Below are 25,782 nucleotides of genomic sequence, written 5' to 3'. Positions count from 1 at the left end.
CTAACCATGAATTCACAAAACATTTTCAATGTCTAAAATGTTGAAAAGCTTCTACGTTTAAGCATTTTAAAATATTTCCATAAAGAAAAACCTCTTAGGACTTTGATTAAATATGTATTACAATTAGTGAATGAAGGAAAAATATGCTTTGACTTAAGTTAAATGTGATTAACAGCCTAAGCATTCACTGGAAGAAACTAAAAAAAAATTTGTTTTGTATGCTTACCAGAGATGCTGTTCTGATTGTAGCAAAATGCTCTCGGTTCTTAAGCAGAGAGGCCTGACTATGAAGAGATGCTGTAGGCCGCAGATCAGGCCTGATGTCTTTCTGGCCTGCTTCATCCCTTATGAATACATGGTCCTGCTGAAATGGGATATAACAATACAATGTCAAACTGTGTGCTTTCTCTACTGGATAGCTTTGTATTTCCTCGACTTTTCTGCAAGAACTATATGAAATGCATAGTTAGCTGTACCAGTCACTGCAGCTGAATAGTGAGATGAATAACCAACACATTGCAGGAGAGGAGTCAGCTGATCAGTAGTGGGATGCTTCTTGAATCACAGGCAGACCTTCAGCAGCACATTTTTTTTGCAACACTTACAAGCTGATTGTTGGGGGAAAATCTACTTGAACTAATATTTTTAATGTTTGATCAACTTTTTCACATCAAAAAACTGAAAATGTGTAATTTCTCAAATGTTGCTTTAGCTTTCTATTTAAATATGCAAAATAGCTGACTTTCAAACAACTAGCTTTTAATTTTAAATTGTATACCTACAATTATCTGCGTCCAAAATACTAAAGAACATATTATAGTGCTGCTGCACCTCGCTACATTTACTACAACACTCCTTGAAATATTTAATACAACCATAATAAAAGTAAATAAAACTATGAACATTTACTTCAGTAGGAAAGCCTTCTGGTACAAAGGAAATATTTCCCTAAACATACAAGAGGGCCTTAATATAAAAAGGTTTGCTGAAATTTTTAAAATTCTAACATGGTAAAAGCCACAATTAGGTTGAAATTAAATGACCCGACGCACAAATTTATGCTTTGTTTCTAAAACAGTGAATCCAGCCTGATTTCCAATTTGGGGTATAAAACGGCAGCAATTACATAAGCTTGTCAGAATGTCGACATAGTTCAGAATAGTTTTACATAATTGAATTTACAAATTTTAATTCCATAATTATAGCTATTGAATGTATTTGAAAGTAAAATGATACACTTCATATCTGAAGCGACTCCTGTAAAGCAAACTAATTCCGTTAAATTTGGCATTAATTATTAAGATATATATTTCCTTCAAAAAGGGAAGCAGTGACTTAAATGATGGTTATGTCACTGGATGAGTAATCCAGAACCTCAGGCTAATGGGATCATGGGTTCAAATCCCACCACGGCAGACAGTGAAATTTGAATACAGTAAAATCTGAAATTTAAAAAGCTGAATGGCAATTTAATCATTATTAATTGTCGTACAAACCATGGAAATCTGCTATCCTTGTTTGGCTACTGACAGGCAGCAGTGTAGTGGACACTTAACTGTCCTCTGGCCAAGAAATGCTGGTCTGACCAGCAATGCACGACGAACAACTGAACAAATAAAATGTATCACTGCTACTTGAAGATATGGGAATTCCAGAAATGAATATTATGGGAAAGCTAATAATCTTGAAAATGAACATTTTAATTAAAAATCAGCAGCTGGATTCATTTCTGATCATTTAATGTGATATCATGTCATTTAATGTGATGGCATTGAGGTGCTTCACTACGGTTTTGTGAAATTAAGAAAAAAGTCACCCCATGCTGCCTATTGTTACAGGTTGATTGGAAAAGATCTAAAAAAAAAGGTGCAAGAGTGGGACTTACGCCTACACCAGCTCCTATATAGATTTTAGAAGTTTCAGAATGTTTTGTCAAATGATAGTAACATTATACGTCCTTGTTTTTAATCAACGTTTGGAGTTCTGAAATTCTTGCTGTGAACTCTAAAACTCTTGGTATCAAAGTTTCTTTTTGTACATAGACAACTGAATATACTTTCCTGTATAACTATTGTGATGTCTGTGTTAAAAAAAAACTATTGATTTGAGAGTTTGGAAATGAATTAGTGGTATTTCGATTTTGGTCTGCGTGCATGAGGGGGTTTAACAATTAACCTCAATACTTCTGGACCCATGACTTTTCCCACCTTGAGTGGGAAGCTCTCAAGGTGATAATGGAAATTTGTATTGGGGAAGTTTTGCATGTGGATAGATTAAATACTGAGGAGCATGAACTTGTTTTCAGTTTAGAATAAACAGCTGATTTTTTTGCTTAAGGGAAAATCCTTAAGCTTGGGAATCTTATTTCAGTTTGCAGAGGTCTTGGTAGAAGTTGAATCTATGAAACAATTTCCCAAGAAAGAAGATAGTTTGGAACTGTGAGGAAATGACTTACCTCAGTGTATAGATTAATGTTTGAAAGTTCCAGACCAGAAGTAGTGCTTGGTTGGAACACCAAAGGAATTATTCAAAGTTGTAATCTGAGTTCAGTTGTGTGAATAATCAAGCAAAAAGCTAATAAATTCTCAAGACTGGGAATTCAAACAACAGTTAATTTAAACACATAGGATGCAATCAAGAAGGGCATTCGCTTTGGTGTGCTAGTACTTAATGTGATGCTGTTAGAATAGATCAGATGCTATTTTAGAGTGTTTAGAAAACCTTTCAAATTGTATTGTATGTAGATAGCTAACTTTATCTTTTTTCTTGTGCATAATAAACATCTGTTAAAACCAGTATTGCATTCTTGCATTTTAGCAAAAGAACACCTTGTTAAATGTAAAACAACTCTTATCAAGTTAGATTGCAATCCAGTAATGCTATCAGCTCAAACAATAACACTAAATACTTTTAAGTATCAGGTAATCAATTTTCATCTTAGAAAGGTATTTCAACAAAAGTGAAAGGCATTTCACAAACATCATTTAATTCTTCACCACAGCACATCATTCATCTCAATTTTTTTTAAGCTTTATTGCAATCTTCCTGTGGATTGAGAATGGACTTTGGACTAATTACAAGTCACTAACTTGAATGAAGGAACTGAAGAATAAAAAAAATAAGAAAAGCTCGTGAGTCCACTAAACCCTAATTCTAATTAATCATATGCACGTGAAATAAACAGTTCTTAAGAACAGATGCATAACACCATCCTTCTCAAATTAGTGGGCAGATTTTCCAGTCTGGGGGCAATAAACAAACTGGGTAAAATTTATGTCCACTTTGAAAAGCTCTTTCTTGGGATTTCCTGCTGGGTGCCAAACATAAACTTGCCAATCAGTGCAATTTTACCAGTTTTCAAAAAAAAAATTTATTGACATATTCCATGCTGGACTCTTACACCACTGTATCTGCTGAGTTTCTGAAGAGATCTTATACCAAAGAGTGCTTATACCAAAGCTTTAGTAAACAATTGTGCTCAGGGATTAAAATCCATATGAATTTAGAAAACTAGACAGTGGATGATGGTGTTTTGCTGATCTGAGGTTACTTCCAAACAATTAATTGTCTTCTAGATTTCCACGAAGTTTCACTTGTCTAAATGTTTCTGGTAATAATTTAACAATTTTATGCAGCGCAGAACACTTTAATGAGATAAATTTTTCAGACTATATTGAAAACTTACCTTCTTGTGGATGACGGAGACATTGGATTGCATGGTGTTATCACCATCATGCATCATTGCGATCTCTGAACTATCATCAAAGACTTCATGCAGACTGTTAACACTGCTATTCTGGCTGCCTGTGCTGATCGACATACTGGGAATGGATTGGTTACTTCCCAGGCTATCTACTTTACTACCTAATCCTGCACCATGCTCACTGTCCTGCAAGATAGAGGAAAGCAATGTTAGTACAGGTCAACATGCATTAGTGGTATCATGCATATGAAAATCACATGTAGTGAACAGTATTTCTCACATTGCACCGAAGTTAAAAAGACCACTAATTAGTAAACGAAATAGGGTTATACAGTTAGAGCACTAAGCAGAACCCTGATGCCCAAGATCCCAGCAGAGGCATGGGAAAGAGTATTCACAATAGTCACAGAACTTAAAATACTGCAAGAGACTGTAATCCAAGTTTTTAAATCAGACGCCTCGGTGACAAGTGACAGAAGACAGACTCAATATCTTGCAACATTATAAAAAACAAGATTGGGCATCATCAATAAGGGGAAGGCGACAAATAATTTTTAAACAATTTGCTGAATGGGTCCCACAGTTTATTTATCTTAAATGGTACTGTTCACCATTAGCAGAGCAGCAAATTTTGGAAAGTTACCTTTGTTTTATGCAATCCAAAATGCTCTACAGGTACAATTTAAGACTAAAAGTAGTCAAAGGTAACAAATAATACACATTACTGACAACTGTTCAACTGTTAACAAGCGGGTTAAAAAGTAAAATTCTCTCAAATATAGGAACAGGAATCCCATCTTAATACCAGATGAGTAGTTCTCAGCTAGGATGGTGGTAAATCTACTTTTGGCCTTAGCATTCAGAGTGAGGGAGCGTAAAACGTTTAAAAAAAGGCTAAGTGTACATTTCTGATCAAGTTACTGGAAAAGAGCTACGTGGATTTCAGATACAGATATTTTGAGCCAGGTTCAACAGAATTATTCCCACAGGAGAAACCAAGGATGGACAACCCAGGTAGAGCTACAGCTTAGAAGTGCCCCTTTGGGAGGTTGACAGAAGAAAGAAGTGGTAGCAAGACACTTCAAAATCACTGTTGTTAACTAGTTACGATCAGGTAAGCTGAAATGGCATTCATATAGCTAATTTTGAATTAGTGAACATTTATTGTAGAATCTTACAATATAAACCAGAAAATACAGTAAAACAATTAGAAAGTGTCCTGTCTTGTCAGTATTTGAAAAAAAAAATACACAGCAGAGACACTTGAGAGTTGTGTTCAATCAACATTTCCAAGATGCAAAGGAAATGTTCAAGCATTGGAGTTATTGTACAGAGGGCCACCAAGCTGAAATCTTTTATCAGTCTGTTAAGAAAGTTTTAAAACTCGAAACAATGCCCCTCAGAAACAAAGTTAACATCCTTAAGTCTGGGAAAGACAAATCTAAAATATTATTTGAAGATGAATTACAATTAGAACAACTGATTCAATTAGGAAACAAAGTTAGATTGCTACAACCAACTTGCTCACAAATGATAAATTAGAACTTACCCCTTGAAGCAAAGAACTCCAGAATCAGTTACTAATTAATGGATGTTGCAATAGGGAAGAAATGGGCCTGATGGCATTTTATTGGGTGGATGAATTAAAACGGACCAACTGGCTTTTCACATCCATAATTATCTTCTGATTACATAAGCAGATGTTTAGCTGTATAATTTCTATAAAACTATTTCAGATTGGTCTAAGTCATTGAGAAAGAAATAAGCAACTTTGAATTCAGGCACAAAAACTGCTTTGGAAATTATGTTTGAAGAGATGGTTCCAAAAAATTTGCAATGCATCAATAATTGTTCAATTTTGTTGAACTAAAGAAATCTGACCCCTCCCCTAACACTTGATGGTCTTTTGATACTGTAAATTTCACTTGAATAAAAGGTCTGATCCAATAGGTACCCATATTTGCCCAAGTAAATACTCTTCCTTTGTTCGTCTAAAGCTGATTTGATCAACTGTGAACAATGCAGTTGAGCCTGATAACATTTCTCAGGTATCCACAAACATGGATCTAGCTTGAAGTAGCTAAAAACACATCAGATGCTGAAATTATGCCTAGATTTCCTGCACTAAAAATGGTGTAAAATAATTCAACTACCTCTACTATCTTCTCAGCTAAAGTTCCAAATGAAACTGATTCATTCTTGACATATGTAGTTTGTTACTGCAACAAACAGTGAATTACTAACAAAGCTATCAGGAATATACAAACATGACACCCTTTGCTTCCATTATTAGGCTAATTCGCATTTTACAAAATTCTATGTTAAACATAAGATGCTACATTTTGGTGTGGCCAAATTAAGACAGGACTTATACACTTAATGGTAAGGTCTTGGGGAGTGTTGCTGAACGAAGGGACCTTGAACTGCAGATTAATAGCTCCTTGAAAGTGGAATCATAGATAGACAGGACAGTTGTGGTAGCAGCATTTGGTCACTTCCCTTTAATAGGAGTTAGGAGGTCTTGCTGCAGTTGGACAGGACACTGGTTAGGCCACTTTTGAAGTACTGCATTTAATTTTGATCTCCTTGCTAATAGGAAGGACGTTGTGAAAATTGAAAGGGTTCAGAAAAGATTTACAAGGACGTTGCCAGGGATGGAGGGTTTGAGCTATCAGGAGAAGCTGAATCGGCTGGGACTGTTTTCCCTGGAGTGTCGGAGGCTGAGGAGTGACCTTATAGATTTGTAAAATCATGAGGGGCTTGGATTGAGTAAATAGATACGGTCTTTTCCTTGGGTTTGGGGGGGGGGGGCGGAGGTGAAGAATCCAAAACCAGATGGCAGAAGTTTAGGATGAGACACAAAAGATTTAAAAGGGACCCAAGGGGGAGCTTTTTCCACACAGGATGGTCATGTGTGGAATGAGATGCCAGAGGAAGAAGTGGCAACGGCTTCTGAATGGGTCAATGAACAGGTAGGGGTTAGAGGCATATAGGCAAAATGCTGGCAAATGGGACAAGATTAATTTAGGGTATCTGGTTGCCACAGACGAGTTGTACTGAAGGGTCTATTTCCGAGCTGTACATCACTGACTCTATAACTTCATACACGCACCCAATACTTTAGACTGTTATAAATAAAGAGCTCAAGTTTAACAGTTCCTTTTATAATCAGTACCATGAACTTTGAAACATTGATAATGCTGTCAAAGAACCCCCAAGGTAATTTAGCGGACAAAATGCACTTGAAGAGTGCAGCGATAAACCATACAAGTCAGAAAGTCTCAACTCTTTTCGTGTATACAGATGTCAAAAATAGATAACCCCATCTGATGTCCTCCATAAATATTTCTTCAATTCAGTAGCTTGAGTTACATATGAGGAATTGCTATTTGAATTAGAAACCAGAAGGTGATGATAAAATTAAAGCAACAATAACTTCGGGGGGGGGGGGGGGGGGAGAAAACCTTTTCACACTCACTTAGGTTTTAATCTATTACTTAAACCACTTAATTCATCTTACCTCCTCTTCCTCTTGTGATTCAGTCGTTGGTCCATTACGAGTTTCTTGAAAAAGAATTTTTTTCATTTTTCTATACTGAAGATTATCCAGCTCTCGTACCGCATCTTTTGTTCTTGCAATAAGGTCACAAAGAACTCTTTGCGGATGCTCCCGGCGAACAAAATCATGCTAAGGTAAACATAGTAAATTATCAACATCCAAAAGGCTAACCAATAGCTTTGCATACAGTACTATCTACAATATATCCAGGATGTAAGTGAGCACAATAAAATAGCTTCTTTTTAATGTCATTTAGTAATAAAGATCAGTTTGAAGCAAACATCACTGCAGCATAAATAATAACACTATTGTCATTCTTACACCAAAGTAATCTTAGTGTAGCTAAGCAACTGAACACAACTTCAATGTTTGGAGCAGGATCTTTATTTGTTCTGCTTTCCTGAGATAATGGTCCTCAAAACTATATGATAATTTTTTAAAATATGTACTTTCCAGCCAGTGTTAAGTAAAAATTATCCAGTCAGACTGTTACTAGAATATTTGTAGACGCATGTGGGTTATTTGCAGGCATTGCTCAAGTGGATGACTGGAAACCAACCTATGCTACAAATGGACCAATCCATTCTCTCTCATTAATAACATAAGCCAGAATATTAACTTCAAATGGAAAATGTACATTCCTCGAATAGGAGACAAAACTTCATTGGCCCATTAGCATTGAAGGATATTCTTAACATTCACGACTTATATTCTTTCCAGCACCAAGTCAGATCAGCTTCTATATACTTAATTCCAAAGGAGCTACTTGTGGTTGGAGAGAGTAAATCAACTATTTTGGTAGTTGGTAGCATGTGAACAAAACGTATGGCAATACAGATTTTGAATCAAGTCAAATTCTGCTCACCAAAATGAGAATCAGAGTTAGCATAAAGAAACCAAATTTGCCTGTGAAAAGACAACTGTTGCAAATTAATTATAGATGACGACATTAGGACCACCAAATAGTACTTCCTCACAGCAAATGGAGTTGACTTCCAAGTTGGGTTATGGAGTGAAACTTTCAGCTATTTAAGAAAATTGAATTTTGTTGGATGAATTATGAATGGCCAACTGAGTTCCATTTATAGAACATAGAACAGTACAGCACAGTTTGACCCTCAATGTTGTGTGGGATGCAATTAAATGCTAAACCATGCAATCAAATGGTATGGGGTGCAAAAATGATACTATTGATTGCATAGTTAATTGTGTATTAAAAATAATGAATGGAAACATTCTAGTCTGGTTGCATCTATGGAGATGGAAACAGTTAACCCTATAAGTCAATAACTTTAAACGATCAACTCTTCCTGTATAGTTGCCATCAGACCCAAAGTTAGATTTTAGAACCCATTGCACTTTACTTTTATATGTATCCACTGGAATGCTTTAACTTCTCTAGTACACAATAAATGGGTGTGTATATATTACATACAATTATTTTGTATCAAACCTTTTTCTCATACATTCAGCATTTTACTGTCCATTTACCAGTTCCATTTTAGGATTTGGAATCAATTTTTCACAGGAAGGAACTTTAGAATAATTACCTTGAATTAGACCTTTCCAATCTGATGTTTCAGACCATAAAGTCATGAGTTCAAAAGGCAGGAATGGCTGCTGCAGGGCTCCAGCCAAATTATTAGAGTTATATTTTCTTTAATAGGACCCAATTCTCAGATTCATTCCCCTCACCCCCATCCTGCTTTCAGTTGTAAGGGCTCATGACTATTTTGAAGCCTCAAAATGGTGGCACGGAGAAAATAATTGAGAAGTATTGCTTTTAAACACTGCATTTTTATACTAAATCACAGAAGTCAATAAAACACACTGGATAAAGCATAATGAAAATACTTATGGCATCAAGGAAGATGATAATTTCAAAGACAACAATTTGATTATTAAAAAAAAAATCAAGCTGACAAACCCAATGTCACCCTGTGAATTGATTTCAGAATTTAGCTTTCATCCATGAGTCGGGATTGAGGCACTCAACAACAGGGCAAAAACAAGATGCTATGAAGTAACTTTTCACAGATTCAGAAACTTTGGAAGGTTAGTTGTGCATTTTGTTTTACTTAAAGATGAACTGGCAATATGGGAAAACTAACATTCATTTAATTTGCATTATACAAGTAGTGAGTTCGTTTAAGGGGATCAGTTAACTCAGTTGGCTGGACAGTTGATTTGCAATGTAAACAGTATAGGTTCAACCCCTGCATCAGCTGAGTTTGGCATGAAGGACACTCCTTCCCAACCTGTCCTTGCACCGGAGGTATGACGACCCTTGAGATTAACCATTAACTGTCACTTTCCAATGAGAACACAACCATATAGTCCATTAAGACTACGGCAACTTTATCTTTAGGGGTATTGATTAAAATCAGAATACTTTTTCTATTTTCTTATTTGCTGCCTGAGAAATGTAGTGGTGAAATCTCCACAATAGAATGGAAAGTCTGCAAAATGTTCAGTGGCACAAGAGAAATAACTCATTCGAACATTTTATTCCCTTATAATGCAAGCTTGCGTTTTATAAGTTTTTCATTGACTGGCATTGTATGGCATTTCAGCCAATATACGAACATAGAAACAGCTCAACTAGATCATGCCACAACAAAAGGTATCTACCTGATATGGAAAATTGCTCAGTTATGTCTTGTGTACAAGCAGCAGGCCAATTCCAATCCAGCCACTGATCACTATCAATCCATTACTGAAGTGCTGGTAGAGGTCGTCAGTGCTGTGAAGCAGTACGGGCCTATCCACAATCTGCTCACTGGTGTTGTTTGGGTTCTGCCAGGGCACTCAGCTCCTGACCTCATACAGCCTTCCTCAAAACATGGACAAAAAGAATTGAACTTCAGTGATGACAAAGCCACACTTGACTGAGCGTAACATCAAGGAACCCTAGCAAAACTTGAATCAATGGGTTTTATGGAAAAATGCTCCACTGGGTTCAACCTGGTGCTCAAAAGGAAGATGGTTGCGGCAGTACAAGGTCAGTTGTCATTTCAGCTCGAGGAATCTCTCAGCATAGAATCGGAGGCTGAACTTGGCCGTTTAGCTGCTTCACCAATGGTCTGCCTTCCAAAAGGCCAGACAATTGCAGATGATTGCACAATGTTGAGCAATGCCATTTGCGACAACTCAGATACAGAGACACAGTCCACATCCAAATGCAGACCTGAACAATACCTAGGCTTCAGCTGACAAATGGAAAATAACATTCAGGCCATACCCATCTCTAACAACAAAAAAAAATCTATCTATTGCCTCTCAACATTCAGCAGAATTATGGAATCTGCCATGAAAAACACCTCTGACGATTGACTAGAAACTGAATTGAACTAGCTATATAAATACCTTGGCAGCAACGGCAGATCAGTGCTTGGGAATCCTACAATAAGCAACTCATCTCCTGACTCTCAAAAGCCTGTCCAAAACTTACAAGGCACATGATGGATGACAGGAGCTCCAACAACACAAACACAGGATAAAGAAGCCCATCTGATTAGCACCATGTTCACAAACATTCACTCCCTCAGCCACCATATAGTAGCAGAAATATACTACAGAAATTCAGCAAAACTTCTTACAAAGTATCTTCCAAACTCACAACCCACAAAGACAAGGCAAGCAATTACATTAGAAACACTAGCACCTGCAAGTTTCTCTTAAACCACCACCAATCATTTGGAAATATGTTGTCGCTCTCTCACTGTCACAGGGTCAAAACCTTAGAACCTCAGCATTGTGGGTGCACTTACAGCAAACAGCAGCAATTCTGAGGTAGCTTACCACATTCTCTAGGTAAACTGGGGACGGGCAATAAATGCTAGCCCAGCTGGCAAAGCACACACCCCTGAAGAAAGAAAGAACATTTATGTTTAAAGGATGGTTTGAGACTCTGCTCATTGTTGACATAACTCTGCATGACCCTCAATTGCTCATCTGGTCTTCCCCTAATTCCATCTATACTGCTGAGATCAGCTGCTTCCTATAACCAAATAAATTCCCCCAGCCACACCACTCAAAAGTCAATGAATAGAACATAGAACATGTTGGAGGGGGACTTAACATCTTTGACAGGCCTCTTTGATATGAGCATCCTGCAATGAACAAAAATGGAGATTCTATCACTTACAAATCATCCAGAGGTGTGGACAAGAGTACTGCTAACATTGTGTGATTGCTTCCTAATGTGGGAGGTGAAAGGCTTTTTGAATAATGACAGGTCAGTCAGCCAAACACTCAGAATTTTCTAATTTCCCATAAGGTACAGTGTAAAGCATTTAAAGGTACAAATTAAATCAAGAACAATTAGCATGGACTTATTGTCAGATTTGCAATAATTTTTTGAAGAGTTAACCTTTGATGTCGTCTACATGCACTTTTGCAAGGCTTTTGACCAAGTCTGTAGTATCTACACCTAAGTTGAATTCAAAATTGGTAAGTGAAAGAAATCAGAGAGTAATGTTCAATAGAAGTTTCTGTGATTAGAAAGCTGTTTCCAGTTGCATCCACAGAGCTCAGCACTCAAGAGTGTATATAGTTCTATACAAAGCTTCAGTTTCCATATTAAAAGAATGACACAACTGGCATTGGAGGCAGTCCAGCTGAAGATTGTACCACGAGAGCAGGCTAAGAAATCAGGCTTCAACTCCCTGGTGTTTAAAAGAATTAGGAGCCATCTTGTCAAAACATACATGATTCCGAGAAAGCTTGACATGGTGTACACAGAGATTGTTTCCCCTAGCTGGGGAATCAAGAACACAGCACACAGCTTCAGATATGAACGCGTCCCCATACAGGGGTGTGTTAAAATTAATGTTAATGTTAAAGATCTGACATGTGAATTTTTCCTTGTACTTATAAACAAACAGTTATTTTATCTTGTCCAGTATTGTGTTCTGATTTGCGCACAAAACGACTTGCACACAAACTCAATGGAATCAATTTGTAATTGGGAGGCAGCCTACAAGGATAAGGAATTTATGGAAAAACATGAGTTGCACAACAGCTAGAGTACTGTGCACAATTCTGGTCACCTCATTACAGGAAAATTATTATATTGGAAAGGAAAAAACGTTTACAAGAATGGTGTCAGGAGTGAAGAATTTTAGCCAAGAGGAAAAATCAGGTAACCTGAGGTTCTCTGTGGGACAGCAACAGAATGTGTTTAAGCTGTATAAAATTATGTGGGGTTGAAAAAAGTAGATATCAAGATGTCAATAATCAGAGCACACAGATTTTAAAAAAAAAGGTGTCAAAAGGATTAGGGAGGTGTTAAGGAGAGTTATTTTTCTCCCAAAATGCTGTGCTGTTCACGATCTGAGAAAGGTGTTGGGAATAGTAACCCTCAGGGTTTTGAAGTAAAGGATCTCTGACTGCTAAATCTACAGAGCTACTGACCTCAGGCTGGAAAGTGGAATTAAATCAGCAGACACAGATGTGTTCGACTAAATGGTCTCCTTCCAAACAAGATTTCCATGTTTCAATGTTAACTCAGACATTGAAACATTGTAAAGTGAGGACAGCTTAAAATCTGTTAGCTGCCCTTTGAGGAACTAGTTTAATTAAATAGACGATAAGCTAATTGTAATATAAAAAGTACATCCTTCTTAAATAGATAAACTGATCTAGTCTTCAAAGCAACTAATCACAGCAAATGATCTGAAACCTTCCTTCCATTAACATTCACAGCATGCCACCACTATGCAGAAAAGGAGAAATTTTACAATTAGGTACGTTAAAAGTTGAAAATTTTAAATTTATCTTTGTGTAAAATGTCTTCAAACACTAATACTTTATGAAATACAATAATCAAAAGAAACTACCAATATGATTCAGAATTCAAGAGGTTACTTAGCACTACTTTGTTCACATGGTAACACCTCAATCTACAATTTTTGTTCAGCAGTTCACAAGGAACCAACTTTACTCTGAAACTCTAAATTTCCCAAAATGGAAGTACTTAAACTCAAGTCCAAATGCATTGTCAAGGTTGCAGTGCTGGAAAAAGACAGGAGGTCAGGCAGCATCTGTTGAGCAGCAGAATTAACTCTCTTGCCTGAAATGTCGATTCTCCCATTCCTCAGATGCTGCCTGACCCGCTGTGCTTTTCAAGCACCCCACTCTTGACTTTGATCAATCCAGCATCTGCAGTCCTCACTTTATCCAAATGCATTGTTTCTTATTAAAACCTCAACTCTCCCATTCTGCTTTCCTTGTACTAAAATAACATGAAATGCCTGTAAACTATTAAAATACAACATTTCTATTTAAGATTAACCTTTGGGAGATTACCAGTTTAAAAACTGATCACAAATTGACACAGGAAAAGGCTGACCAAGTCAAACTGTACAATGATTTCATTAGGTATTTCAAGAAATGAATGGGTGACACTGCAGCCAAGAATAGAATACTTTAGCCTTTAATGCTATTAGAGTATGGAGAGATTATACCAATTTCAAAAAAGATATAGCGTCAGCCAAAGTGCACCATAAATCTGAGAAATGGACTGCACTGGAGTACAAAAAGCACTGAAAGTAGAATATCTTTCGACAAGTGCAATGTAGTTGTCATTTTTCATGTAAAAAGAAATACATAATTTATTAGACAGTTACTTTGGTATCAGAAATAATGAACTTAATTGAATCACAAGTGCTTCAAAATGAGATGCTTTCAACTTTTCAAAGAACATCTACAGTATTTACCACATATTTTAGCTTAGTCTTGTAAGCCTTTAAATAATCCAGTTGAATAAACAGCAATAACTGCTGCTATGCTTAAGTTTATCTTGGAAAGCAATCTACATTATTGCATTGTTTTCAGAACATGAACGAACATCAAGTAGTAACCAGTCACTACATAGAATCCTAGTCTACAGAATTAACAAGTCAAAGGCAGAACCTAATTTTGTTTTTAAAATGGTGATTATATCGGTCCTTAACATAGCAAAAGTATCCTATACTCAAATAATCGATTGATAGATCTACATTAAGTTATTAAGCAAACTCAATATTTAAAAAAGTTTGATTGAACACTGGCACGACTCAAATACCACAACTGGTGAATCATCCAGATGCAGTGTACAATTGAGATTCAAATTCTTTATGCCAAAATTAATGATCAACTAATTGAATTTTTTTAAAACTAATTTTCAGTAATTGAAATCAAACAGAATTGAGAATAATTGATCAGCACGACAAAGTATTGAACTTCTTACCCGCAAAAGCTCTAATGATGTTGGTCGATCCTGTGGAATCTTCTGCAGGCAGTAATCCACAAAACTTCTAAAAAATTGAGACCTACCAAATAAAAATCCAAAAGATAGAAGCATTAACAGACATTTTCTGCAATGTCTTCCTGAAATCTTTGAAATGGACTACTGCTTTCAGGATTCATTCAACAGCACAATTATACTGACCTGTCAGATTCAAAATCACAATCATTTTCAAAATTTCTTTATCATGTAAAATATCAGCTAATCAAAACTGTAAAACTCTGAAGTGATAATCAGAGATGAACAAACATTATTTTGTAGCAGACACTGAAGAAAGATAGAAGATCTGAGCTCATCAGACAACTTATCTGAATTTCAGAAGTGAAATCTAAACCAATTGCAAACATTTAAATATTCCAATATCATGTTAATTGCTAGTTTTATGAATAAACAGGTGACTTGATAATTCCATCAATAAAAACTTACCACTCATTTGACTGAAGTGTTGGAGATTCATTCTGGGCAATGTGATATAAGGCACTCATTGCGTTCATGTTGAACAAAGGTGGCTTGCGTTCAGCTAAGAAAAAGACAATAGTAAGTGCATGTTCAGAAGTTGCTCTATATCCACACCAGCCAGTAATAAACCCATATGGATAAGAACTGTTGTCATAGAGAGTAATCCTATTCTAAGATCACCTGTTCAACCTCGTAAAGATCTTTTCAATGGTAAACATATAAAGGGGAAAAGGCTTATTAAGCGTATACAAATTTTCAAATACTGGTATCAAATTAAGCCACTAATTCGGTTCTGTAAACATGGCTAAATTTTACTTCAATGTATTGTGCAATCATGTTATCGAAAGAGAAAATAGCAAAATGCATTTTTCAAGATTTACAACAGTTTGTAAAAAGACATCTTAAGCCCCAAATTATTAAAAGTAACTGCTTGAGAAATTGCTGAAAGCAAATTAGAGCTTGGAGTACACTGACAAAAAGATGATAGGGGACAATTCTACTGAAGTATTTGGAGGAAAAAAAGTTGCTAATATCTGTCCAGCAATGAAGTGTCTAGTTACTGCTTCGAAAACAAGTAGTACTTTTCTTATCCATAGCAGGTAGATAGAAAGTTTTGTTCCTCTTATGTGCACTAAAAAATAGACTGCCTGCAATATGAACAAAATCAAATTTTAAATATTGGCCATCTCTACACAAAACTGCAATGGTTCAAGGTAGCCATCTCCTGCTAATTTCTCATGGAAAACTTCCTCCCTCCCCAACACTATAGCCAGAGTAAAATTCATTGAATCAGAGTAATCCAGGGAAGACGTACAAAATACCAAATGACACTAACTCCATACCTCAGCTGTACTACAAGTAGACAAACTACCCAATTTGCAAGGTTGAAATAGGCTTTTGCCAGAGGTAATGATATGTCTGGTTAGCAGCAATATTAAAAAAAAAGTCAGACACATGCATAAGTCTCTCCCTGTCAATTGGTATGTCTTCTGCTGCACATCGTTGGGATGGCACATAATTGGATTCCTTGTTGCTCCAGGATAAAGCTTCAGAGAAATTCTGAGGTGTTGGGCTTCTCGACATGCAATGGAGTGGCAACTAGTACTTGGAAATACCCAAATGATCATGAATCAAGCTGCAAACTCTGGACAACTAGTCCATTGCCAAGTCGGCATGAGTTTAAAGCTCATGGGAGAAAGCCTTAGCCAAATCAAAAATCAAGTGGATCTTAAATGACTAATGCTTAAAGAAGTCATCTTTCCAGACACACTTGCAGCCAAATTGGTAGCAAATCCAATGGAGGCTGAGAGGAGTACTATAATAATTGGCATGTTCAAGGCCTTCAGTGGACATTGCTCCTTGAAGTGGACATTGTGTTAGTTCTCTGCAGCAGAACAACCACAATGGAAGAGACAACAGTTAGAAATAATAAGTCCAACTTGATTGATTTTGAAAACCGGTGCTGGGGGCAGTCTCAAATTGACTTTCGCAGTCCACTAGTCAGTTACCATCCACCTCGAGTTAGCAGCCTGAATTAGCAAAGTGCTGGCAGACCAGAGTACTTGCTTCACTGATTAATTGGGACTGGAGTGGTCTGCTCAACCTCTGTCTATTGGTTATCTTATCTGGCAAGCTGAAAGATTCCAGCTCTCTGAAAGGGCAATTTGGAACATCAGTACCATGTGCAGAGGACAGTGACAGGATGGAGCTGGGCTAAAAAGCTCATAGGATAGCAATGATCGATGGGGTCCTTGATGGATTGATCTGTGAACACTGTTCTCCCATGAGATGTCACTCAGCCAATGTGGCAGGGGCTGAATTTAGAGGACATGTGCAAAATGTTCAGAATATGCTTCCTCTATTGCATCTAAACTTGAACAGGAGTAGAAGACAGTGATTGCTATCAATGATGCAACACTGTGCTCCACTGTGGAGCACGAAAGACCAGTTCTACAAGGAGCTTGACATCACATGCAGAATTCATGACAAAACATTTCAACGTACTCTGAAACCCAGAAATGGATGCGGACCACAAGATGTGGCCCCTTGCCTCAGACAACACAGGAAGATAAAGAGAACAAGGACAGAAGCTACTTAAGCTTTGCTGCTACTATGAGCTGGTGCAACTAATGCTTTTTACTCCAGAATAAACTATGCCATCATATATTCTGGAAACATCCATAGTCAGGACATTGGCACCAGCCAAATTTGCTCACCAGACCTAACTTGCATTTTTAATATTTACAGCCACACACTGATTGCATCACAATCTGTGTACCAGATTAGGACACTTCCAGTGAAGCTTTTCCAATCAAAACTAAGGCTCTCCATACATCAACATACAATCATATAAAAGCAAGACATGGATAATATCCAAGTTTTGGATGAAAAGTGGCAAATGGCATCTGCATCACACAAGTTCCAATCAAACACCAAGATCTCAAATGAGAGAGAACCTAACCATATTCTTGACGTTAACATTGTTAATGTCACACTACAATCATTCTGGGAGTTTATCATTGATCAAACAAAAAAAAGAACAAATCCAACCACAGATCACTGTGACGACAAAAGCAGTTGCAAGGCTAGGAATTCCGCAGCAAGTGACTCACCACATCTCTTCAATGTTTGCCTATCATTTATAAAGCACAAGAGGGTGAGGGAATATTCTCTGCTTGCCTGGATTAATACAACTCCAACAACACAAGAAGCTGGATCCAGGTCAAAGCAATCTGCCTGATTGGCACTCAATTAATGACCCTCAACATTCACTGTAACACCTGTGCCTGACAAGTGCAGCATTGTGCATCATCAACAAGATTAGTGTAAAACCACTTGCAGCAGCATAGTCAAAATCCAGGACCTCTACCATCTGAAAAGGACAAAACAAGCAGATATACAAGTATCCATCCAAGCAACACACTACTCGGATTCAGAACATCACAGTTCCTTCACTGTCACTGGGTCAAAATCTGGGGAGTGACTCTCCAACAGCACATACGCGAAATGGACTGGAATAGTTCAATCTGCCATTTCAAAACCACCTTCTCAAGGACAACTATGGATAGACAATAAATGCTGGCCAAGCCAACAAAGCCTATATCCCATAAATAAATAAAACAAGTCGGCAGTTTTTGCATATTCTTAGCCCAGTGCCATAATCTGCAATGTGAGGTACAGGCCATGACCCCCTGCACCGCGTGCAGCAGATCCTGACTTGCGAGAGTAAAGCATACTCTGATATTCAGCAGAGATAAGCATCAAGGTCTAATTGTCTATTGTCTCAAGAGAGAGAAAGCTGAGCTGGTCAAACAAGAATCAGAAAATAGGAACTATTCAGAGTTGAGGTGTGGAAGTGGAGTACCCCAGAGGATTTGGGCTTGAAACCGGCTGATAAACCAAAAACGTCATGGCTTGGCAAACATTGGCAAAATTGTAAAAGATTCTGGATAAGCATGATTAAGAACAGGTAATGTGCACGAGCATTACATAATACATTAAGGGGAAAACAAGAAATTGAAACAACAGTGAACAAATGCCAAATAATGGAAATGGAAGTTCAAAAACAAATTTCCTATAAGTGCAAATGTTGGCAATATAATACCTTAAAAGAAATGTGACAGCATTTTAGAAACAGCGTAAGACAATTAAAAGTGAAAGTAGTAATAACATTACAAAGATACAGTTAAGAAAACTGCAACAGTTCTGGGTTCACTATTATAGGAAGGGCACTAAAGCAAAGACAACATTCAGCATTGGTTCAACCTTGATGGATTTTGATTTCATGAAAAAAATAAGGAGGCCAAGTTCCCCAGTTGAAAGTCCACTGACAAATAAAAAATGCCTACCTAGATCAAGATTATACGGTTTTGATTTTTGGACCATAGAATATTTTCTGATACAGCAGCTGAAGCTTTTTGCTTCTTTTAAAAGACGACAATTAGGAAAACATCTGAACCACCTTAACGTTGTAGTTGATAAACTAAGTGGTTCCAGCTCTGGCAATTGTAAGTCTTATGATCACAAGAAGCCAGCAGGAAAAATATAGTAATGACTGCATATTAAGGTGATAGCATCAGCACCTTTCCAATTCATCTAATGATTCAACTAATACTTACTAAGAGTTTCAATTCATCAATTTGCTCCTTACAGTGATGTAATGCACAAACAGAAGCTTGGTGTCCCAAAATAAAAGAAAGATCATGTATTCAGGTAGAAATCTCAAGATGAAGCCATTATACAGATTGCAGCAAAGAATATACAGCAAGCAGGAGAGATACAATCATCTGACAATTACTTAGAAACATTACCAAAGGATGCCAAACAATTTAAATTACTTATTAGATTCTCATGTTTGAAAGAGATTTTTGAAATTGTTGAAGATGCTTCAACTCATTTTGAAAAAACACAGTCTGTCAATACAAACTGACAAGGCTACAGATAAGTTGAAAACAATGACTAAATAAACATTTCATGAAAAGTGTCATCAAATACAAACCAAGTTCGATGGATGTTATGCCAAGAGACCACACATCTACTTTTCCATCATATTGCCCCTCGTCCATCGCAAGGATCACCTCTGGGGCCATCCTGTTAAGCAGACACAATTAGTTGCTTTGAAGTAAAATTCTTTATTATTCAAATATATTCACTGATACAAAGAACAAAACTTTAGAACGAAACCGGGACTAAAAAGATTATGTTATTTCACAAATTCATGAGTTAAGTCAGACGTAGTTATGTTACTAAAAAACTCCCAACAGGATAAGTAAATCAAAATTGCGGTCAGTAACGTTTTTGTTGTTAATGGTAGCAAAAACAGCCAAAACATGAATAGGAAGGGCTTGGAGGGATATGGGCTGGATGTTGGCAGGTGGGACTAGGTTGGGTTTGGATATCTGGTCGGCATGGACGAGTTGGACCGAAAGGTCTGTTTCCATGCTGTACATCTCTATGACTCTATAATTGCATCTTTCAACTGTACCATCTCATAGCGTCACTTTAATAAAGGCCATCAATTCAAAGCACACATCTGATGTGACCTAGGACCTTTGTGGACTGCAGGTTTTGGCCACTGGACAGCCTGGATTTCCAATTTGTAATTAACTCCATTGAAGACCAATAGTTATGTTTTGCTGCAATTATAATACAATGGTGCGTACTATGACTGGGCTAAAAAAACTAAAACACTGATGTTTCTCTTACAGGAGTCAGATTCTAATTTAAGTGTTATTTGAATTCAACTTACCAGTAAGGCGTCCCAACAAATGAGTTGGCAGGGCATACTATAGAGGCAGATCCAAAATCAGCCAGTTTGACTTGTCCTGGTTCAGTTAGTAAAATATTTCCTGCCTTTATATCTCTGCAAAAAAAAAAAGAAAATTCAGACTTCACCAATTTGATCCAAGTTTAATTTTTAGATTTGCATCAGCTTGGGTTAATCAGAAAATTTTGGGAGTGAAGTTTAAGGCCCACTCCATAGGTTTGAGCACATAACTAAGAGTGACATTTTAGTCTAGTGCTAAGGGAATGCTTTTACAGCTCTAAAACAAAAACAGTATTTGCTGATGAGTCACTGGACTCTGCTTCCTCCCCACAGATGCTGCTGGACCTGCTGAGTTTCTCTAGCAATTTGTTTTTGCTTCAGATGAAAGCCAGTTGTTGTTTTACATTCATCCATGGGACATAGGCTTCACTGGCTGACATTTATTTCACATCCCAAGTTGCCTGAGAAGGTGGTGAGCTGCCTTCTTTACCACTGTGATCCATTGTGTGTACAGTGAAGTTAACAGTGAAGTAAAGGCAAAATCTTTCCAAGGTACGACAAGAGCAGTACAGATGGAAATTTGCGGGTGATGGTGTTTCCTTTACCAGCTGCCTTTGCCCCTCTAGACAGTAGTGTAATTGGTTTTGAAGGTGCTACCCAAGGAACTTTGGTGAATTTCTGTAGTGCATTTTGCAGATGGTACATGCTACTACTACGGTGTATTGGTGGTCATGAGTGCAAATGTTTACGAATGTGCTGCAGTATTTATGACTTCCTGCATCTCCTTCTGGTTCATGGTAACCAGGATGTTGATAGTGACTGATTTAATGAAGATAACGTCATTGATTGTCAAAGAGTGATAGCTAGGTTATGTAATGTTGGCTTTTGGCATTGTCGAGCACTTGTGTGGCCCAAATATTAGTTGTCAGCTCAAGCCTGAATACCATCCAAGTCTTTTTTTTTAAGATTACTTACAGTGTGGAAACAGGCCCTTCGGCCCAACAAGTCCACACCGCCCCGCCGAAGCGTAACCCACCCATACCCCTACATCTATATCTACCCCTTACTTAACACTACGGGCAATTTAACATGACCAATTCACCTGACCTGCACATCTTTGGACTGTGGGAGGAAACCGGAGCACCCGGAGGAAACCCAGGTCTCCAGCGCTGTGAGGCAGCAGTGCTAACCACTGTGCCACCATGCCGCCCACTAATGATGCATTTGAAGATGGACTGCTTCAACATGTCAAATAGAGAATGGCACAATCAGCATATATCCTCACTTATGACCTTATAATGGAGGAACGGTCATTGAAGAACCAGTTGAAAATGGTTGGGCCTCGTACATGAGCCTAAAGAATACCTGCAATTGGCATTCTAGGACCCCTTATCGATAGGATAGACACCTTTCCCTCCTGTCAGCAATTCAGTTTGTTTATCCACATTTATCCTAAGGCTGTAATGAGGTCAGGAGCCGAACGGGCCTGGCAGAACCCAAACTAATTGTAGTTGAGTTAGCTATTACTAAACAAGTACTGCTGACTAGGAGTGTTGTTAACTCAGTCCATCACATTGCTGATGATCAAGGGTAGACTGATGAGGTGATAACTGTGGGTTGGATTTGTTTTGCTTTGTACAATTTCTTTTTATTTATTTATTTTGTGGAAGTGGAGTCGCTGGCTGGCCAGCATTTATTGCCCATCCCCAGTTGCCCTCGAGAAGGTGATAGTAAGCTGCCTTCTTGAACCACAGCAATCCATCTACTAAGAGATGACCCACAATGCTAATGGGGAGGGAATTTCAGGATTTTTGACCCAGCAACAGTGATGGCAATATATGTCCAAGTCAGGATGGTGAGTGGCTGGAGGGGTACTTGAAGTTGGCATTCCCATATATTTGTTGCCCTTTTCTTTCCAGATGGAAATAACCATAGGTTTGCAAGTTACTGTCTGAGAATCTCTACCCAATTTGTGCAGCGCATCTTGTAGATAGTACACACTGCTGCTACTGAGCGTCAGTGGAGACAGCAATGGATACAGTGCCAACTGGCAGATTGCTTTGCCCAAGATGATGTCAAACTTCTTCAGTGTCATTAGAGTTGCACTCATCCAGTCATACTCCTGACTTGTGCCTCGGAGATGGTAGACAGGCATTTGTTTTGGGGGGGGGGGGGGGGGGGGGGGGGGGGGGGGGGGGGGGGGGGGGGGGGGGGGGGAAGAGAAGGAGTTGCTCGCAGTATTATTCCTAGCCTCTGACCTGCTCTTGTCGCCACTGTGTTTATGTGGTGAGTCCAATAGAATTTCTGATCAATAACTCTGAGGATGTTGGTTGTGGGGAGAGTCAGGAGATAGTAACACCATTGAACACCAAGGGGCAGTGATTTGATTGTCTTTTGGTGGTGGCCAGAGCCTGGCACTTGTGGCACCAAGGTTACTTGCCACTTGTCTAGCCCAAGCTGGATATTGACCTGATCTTATTGCATTGGAATATGAACTGCTCCAATACTTCAGTTGTGAATGATGCTGGTCATAGATTGCACTTCTGACCTTATGATGCAGAGAAGGTGATTGATGAAGCAGCTGAAGATAGTTGGGCCTAAGACACTACCCTGAGGAACTCAGATGCTCTGGAGCAGAGATGACTGACCTCCAATAACAAATGGCTATCTTGCCATGTGTTATGTCCAACTCTAACCACAGGAGAGTTTTCCCTAATACCTATCGATTCCCACTTTACTAGAGCTCCATGATACCACATTTAATTAAACGCAGCCTTGATGGCCAGGGCTGCGCACTCACCTGAACTCTAAAAATTCAGTTTTTGTCCATATTTGAAGGCTACAATTAGGTCAGGAGCTGAGTGGCCCTAGTGGAACCCAAAGCCAGTGTCACAGAGCAGGTGCTGCTTGATAGCACTATTGACAACACCTTCCATCACTTTACTGATGACTGTCAGGAGACTGATATGATGGCAATTGGCCAAATTGGATTTATCCTGCTTTTTATGCACAGCATTTACTTGTGCAATTTTCCACATTTTCAGTTGGATGCCAGTGTTGTAACTGTATACAAGAAACAGATAACAATTTGCCTCATAATAGATGACATGTTGTAGCTGTATTGAAATAGCTTAGCTAGGGCTACAGCAAGCTCTACAACACGAATCTTCTGTACTATTGTTGGAATGTTGTCAAACTCAGACTTTTTGCAACAGCCAACATCTTAAGTTGTTTCTTGATGTTATATAGAATAAAATACATTTTCTGGCACCAGTGACCTCGAGTTGCAATGTCTTATTAGACAAGGCTTCATACAATAATGTTCACGCTAATGAAATTACAGGAGCCCCTGATGACCAGCATAAAAGACAATGAAGGCCATTATCCAAGCATTCAATTTTCATCTAGTTCTGCAACCCATCCCAACCTGCATGGCCCATATTGACTTAAAATTGATCATCTTTCTGGACTGGAAACAATATAAGTGTTCCTTCACACACAAATCCCACCATAGGTCAAAAATCCATTAACCTTGTAATTCCGTGCTCAGCTTTCCACTAATTCTGGCATCACTTCAATGCAATTTTTGCCCCTCCATTTTTACAAAGAGCAGCAGCATATTCAGCCCCTTAAGTCAAATCTGTGTTCTTGCCTATTCCTAATAATCAACTTTTAACCCCTTGCTCAACAAGAATCTATCCACCTTGAATCTCACCAAGGATTCTGTTTCTGGAAAAAGTTGTGAATGTATTAGGTGCAAAGACTCATTTTTGGAAACCTCAAACTTTTCCTTCCTCCTTTTTGTTGCTCCTTAAAACCTAGCTGCTCACTATCCTAAAACTTCATTCATTACTAAAGTAAGTTTTATCTAACATGGCACTGCTCAAAAAAAGGTGTTGGTTAAACAAAATTAGCTGAATTCCAAATTCCTGCCCGATAAAACAGCAAACAAGCAAATAAAAACATGCAAGATTATGTATCACTATGTTTCTTTTATCCAAAAGGGATAAACTGCATGGTCTTAGGTATCGCACAAACAAAAGGCATTATTTGGGCAATTCCAATTTTTAAAGTAGTTTTAATTGCTGTTAAGCAAACACTGGTTTCAAACCATAGTTCTTCAAACTATAATTCATAAGTTTGGTTTTGTCTTTTTTTTAGAAAATTATGAATTGATCAGGTGGTTAGACAAAGTGCATTGCCTATGAACGTAATGCCTTTGTTCTTTTTATAGCATATTACATCATGTATTGCAACAAAACTCAAGTTTAATTAATTTTAGGAATATAATCCTAACCAGTCTGTAACCTTAGCTATGCTCCCACTATAGCAAGAGCACCCTTCCTCAGATAAGGAAACCAAGACTGTATACAGTATGTCATCAAGATAGTGGCAGAGTAGGGCTCCTGTGCCTGGGCTCATCTGCTCTGAATGCTTTTTATCCCCCCCATTTATCTATCTTGTCCCGAGCCTGACAGCATCTGCCAGCAGACTTGAGTGGCCCAAGCAAGGGCTTCACTGTAGTGTCAAGAGAGCTCCTGCTTTTCTTCCCCTGGGGCGAGCCCAGGACCTGGCATTGGAATCAGCGGGTTGCTACATTTATGGAGAGGTCAGCGAGGCAAGCGCAGTGGTGAAAGATGGCACCTGAGGATTGGCAACTTTGTCATTGGTTAGATCGGCACTGGCAGTGAAAGGGCATCACAGCAACACGGATGAGATAGGCCCAGCAGTGGAGAGATGTGACTGACATTGGCGGGTCCAGTGCAGGCCAGTGGCAAAAGATTGCAGGCTGTATTGATGAGCTGGCTCAGGACCAATGGACTAGGTTAGATTTTTTTTCTTAATTCTTAAAACTATTCACATCGCACTGGAATGTGGCAACAGCAGAAAAGCTTTCACTGTATTCTCATGTTTTTCTCACTAAAATACACATGACAACCAAAGCATTCAATATTTTAGATTTGGGCCCAAAAAGGTCCTGTACAATTACATCAAGATCATCTTGCTCCTGTATTCAAATCCTCCCACTATGAACAAACATTCTATTTGCCTTCTTTACTACCTATTGCAACTGTATGCTTACCTTCAGCGACTGGTGTAAGAGGACACCCAGAATAGTCGCATATTGACTCCTCAATTTATAGCTATTCAGGTGATAATCTGCCTTCCTGTATGTGCTACCATAGTATAAAAAGCAAAATACAGCAGACGGTGACAATTAGAAACAAACAGAATAGACGGTTAACAGAATCTACTCCGACTCCTCAAACTCTTAAATTCTTAAGAGTCATACTAGACTCAAAATGTGAACTGTTGCTCTGTCCACGGACGCTGCGTTCCTCAGGATTCTTTGTTTGTTTTATTTCAAATCTATCTGCCCAATTACAATGTACATCCTGAAATTGTTTGCAGGTTTTCTTAAAGTTAACCATTCTCTCAGGTCACCTGAAAAATGTGATATATATTGAGCAGGATCTCAAGAATGACCTCAGACAGCAGTTACACCT

At 38.2% G+C, this 25,782-nt stretch overlaps 1 protein-coding gene across 4 annotated transcripts in view; it reads right to left on the bottom strand.

The window, feature by feature from the left end:
* The window catches only part of taok3a (TAO kinase 3a), a 108,708-nt gene that overhangs the window by 21,859 nt on the left and 61,067 nt on the right, over nt 1-25,782 (bottom strand). For 3 of the 4 annotated variants that reach the window (XM_072587298.1, XM_072587296.1, XM_072587297.1), the window contains 7 exons: nt 20,258-20,371; nt 19,508-19,599; nt 14,977-15,070; nt 14,494-14,575; nt 7,224-7,391; nt 3,686-3,889; nt 227-364 (listed from right to left, as the gene is read on the bottom strand). In XM_072587298.1, coding sequence (XP_072443399.1) covers nt 227-364; nt 3,686-3,889; nt 7,224-7,391; nt 14,494-14,575; nt 14,977-15,070; nt 19,508-19,599; nt 20,258-20,371 — 892 coding nt within the window. The remainder of the gene's footprint in view (nt 1-226; nt 365-3,685; nt 3,890-7,223; nt 7,392-14,493; nt 14,576-14,976; nt 15,071-19,507; nt 19,600-20,257; nt 20,372-25,782) is intronic. The other variant, XM_072587300.1, reaches the window with a different exon arrangement.

Source organism: Chiloscyllium punctatum, chromosome 17 (genome assembly GCF_047496795.1).
Source record: "Chiloscyllium punctatum isolate Juve2018m chromosome 17, sChiPun1.3, whole genome shotgun sequence".
In the NCBI taxonomy this organism is placed as follows: Eukaryota; Metazoa; Chordata; class Chondrichthyes; order Orectolobiformes; family Hemiscylliidae; genus Chiloscyllium; species Chiloscyllium punctatum.
This window is presented reverse-complemented; position numbering and strand designations above follow the sequence as displayed.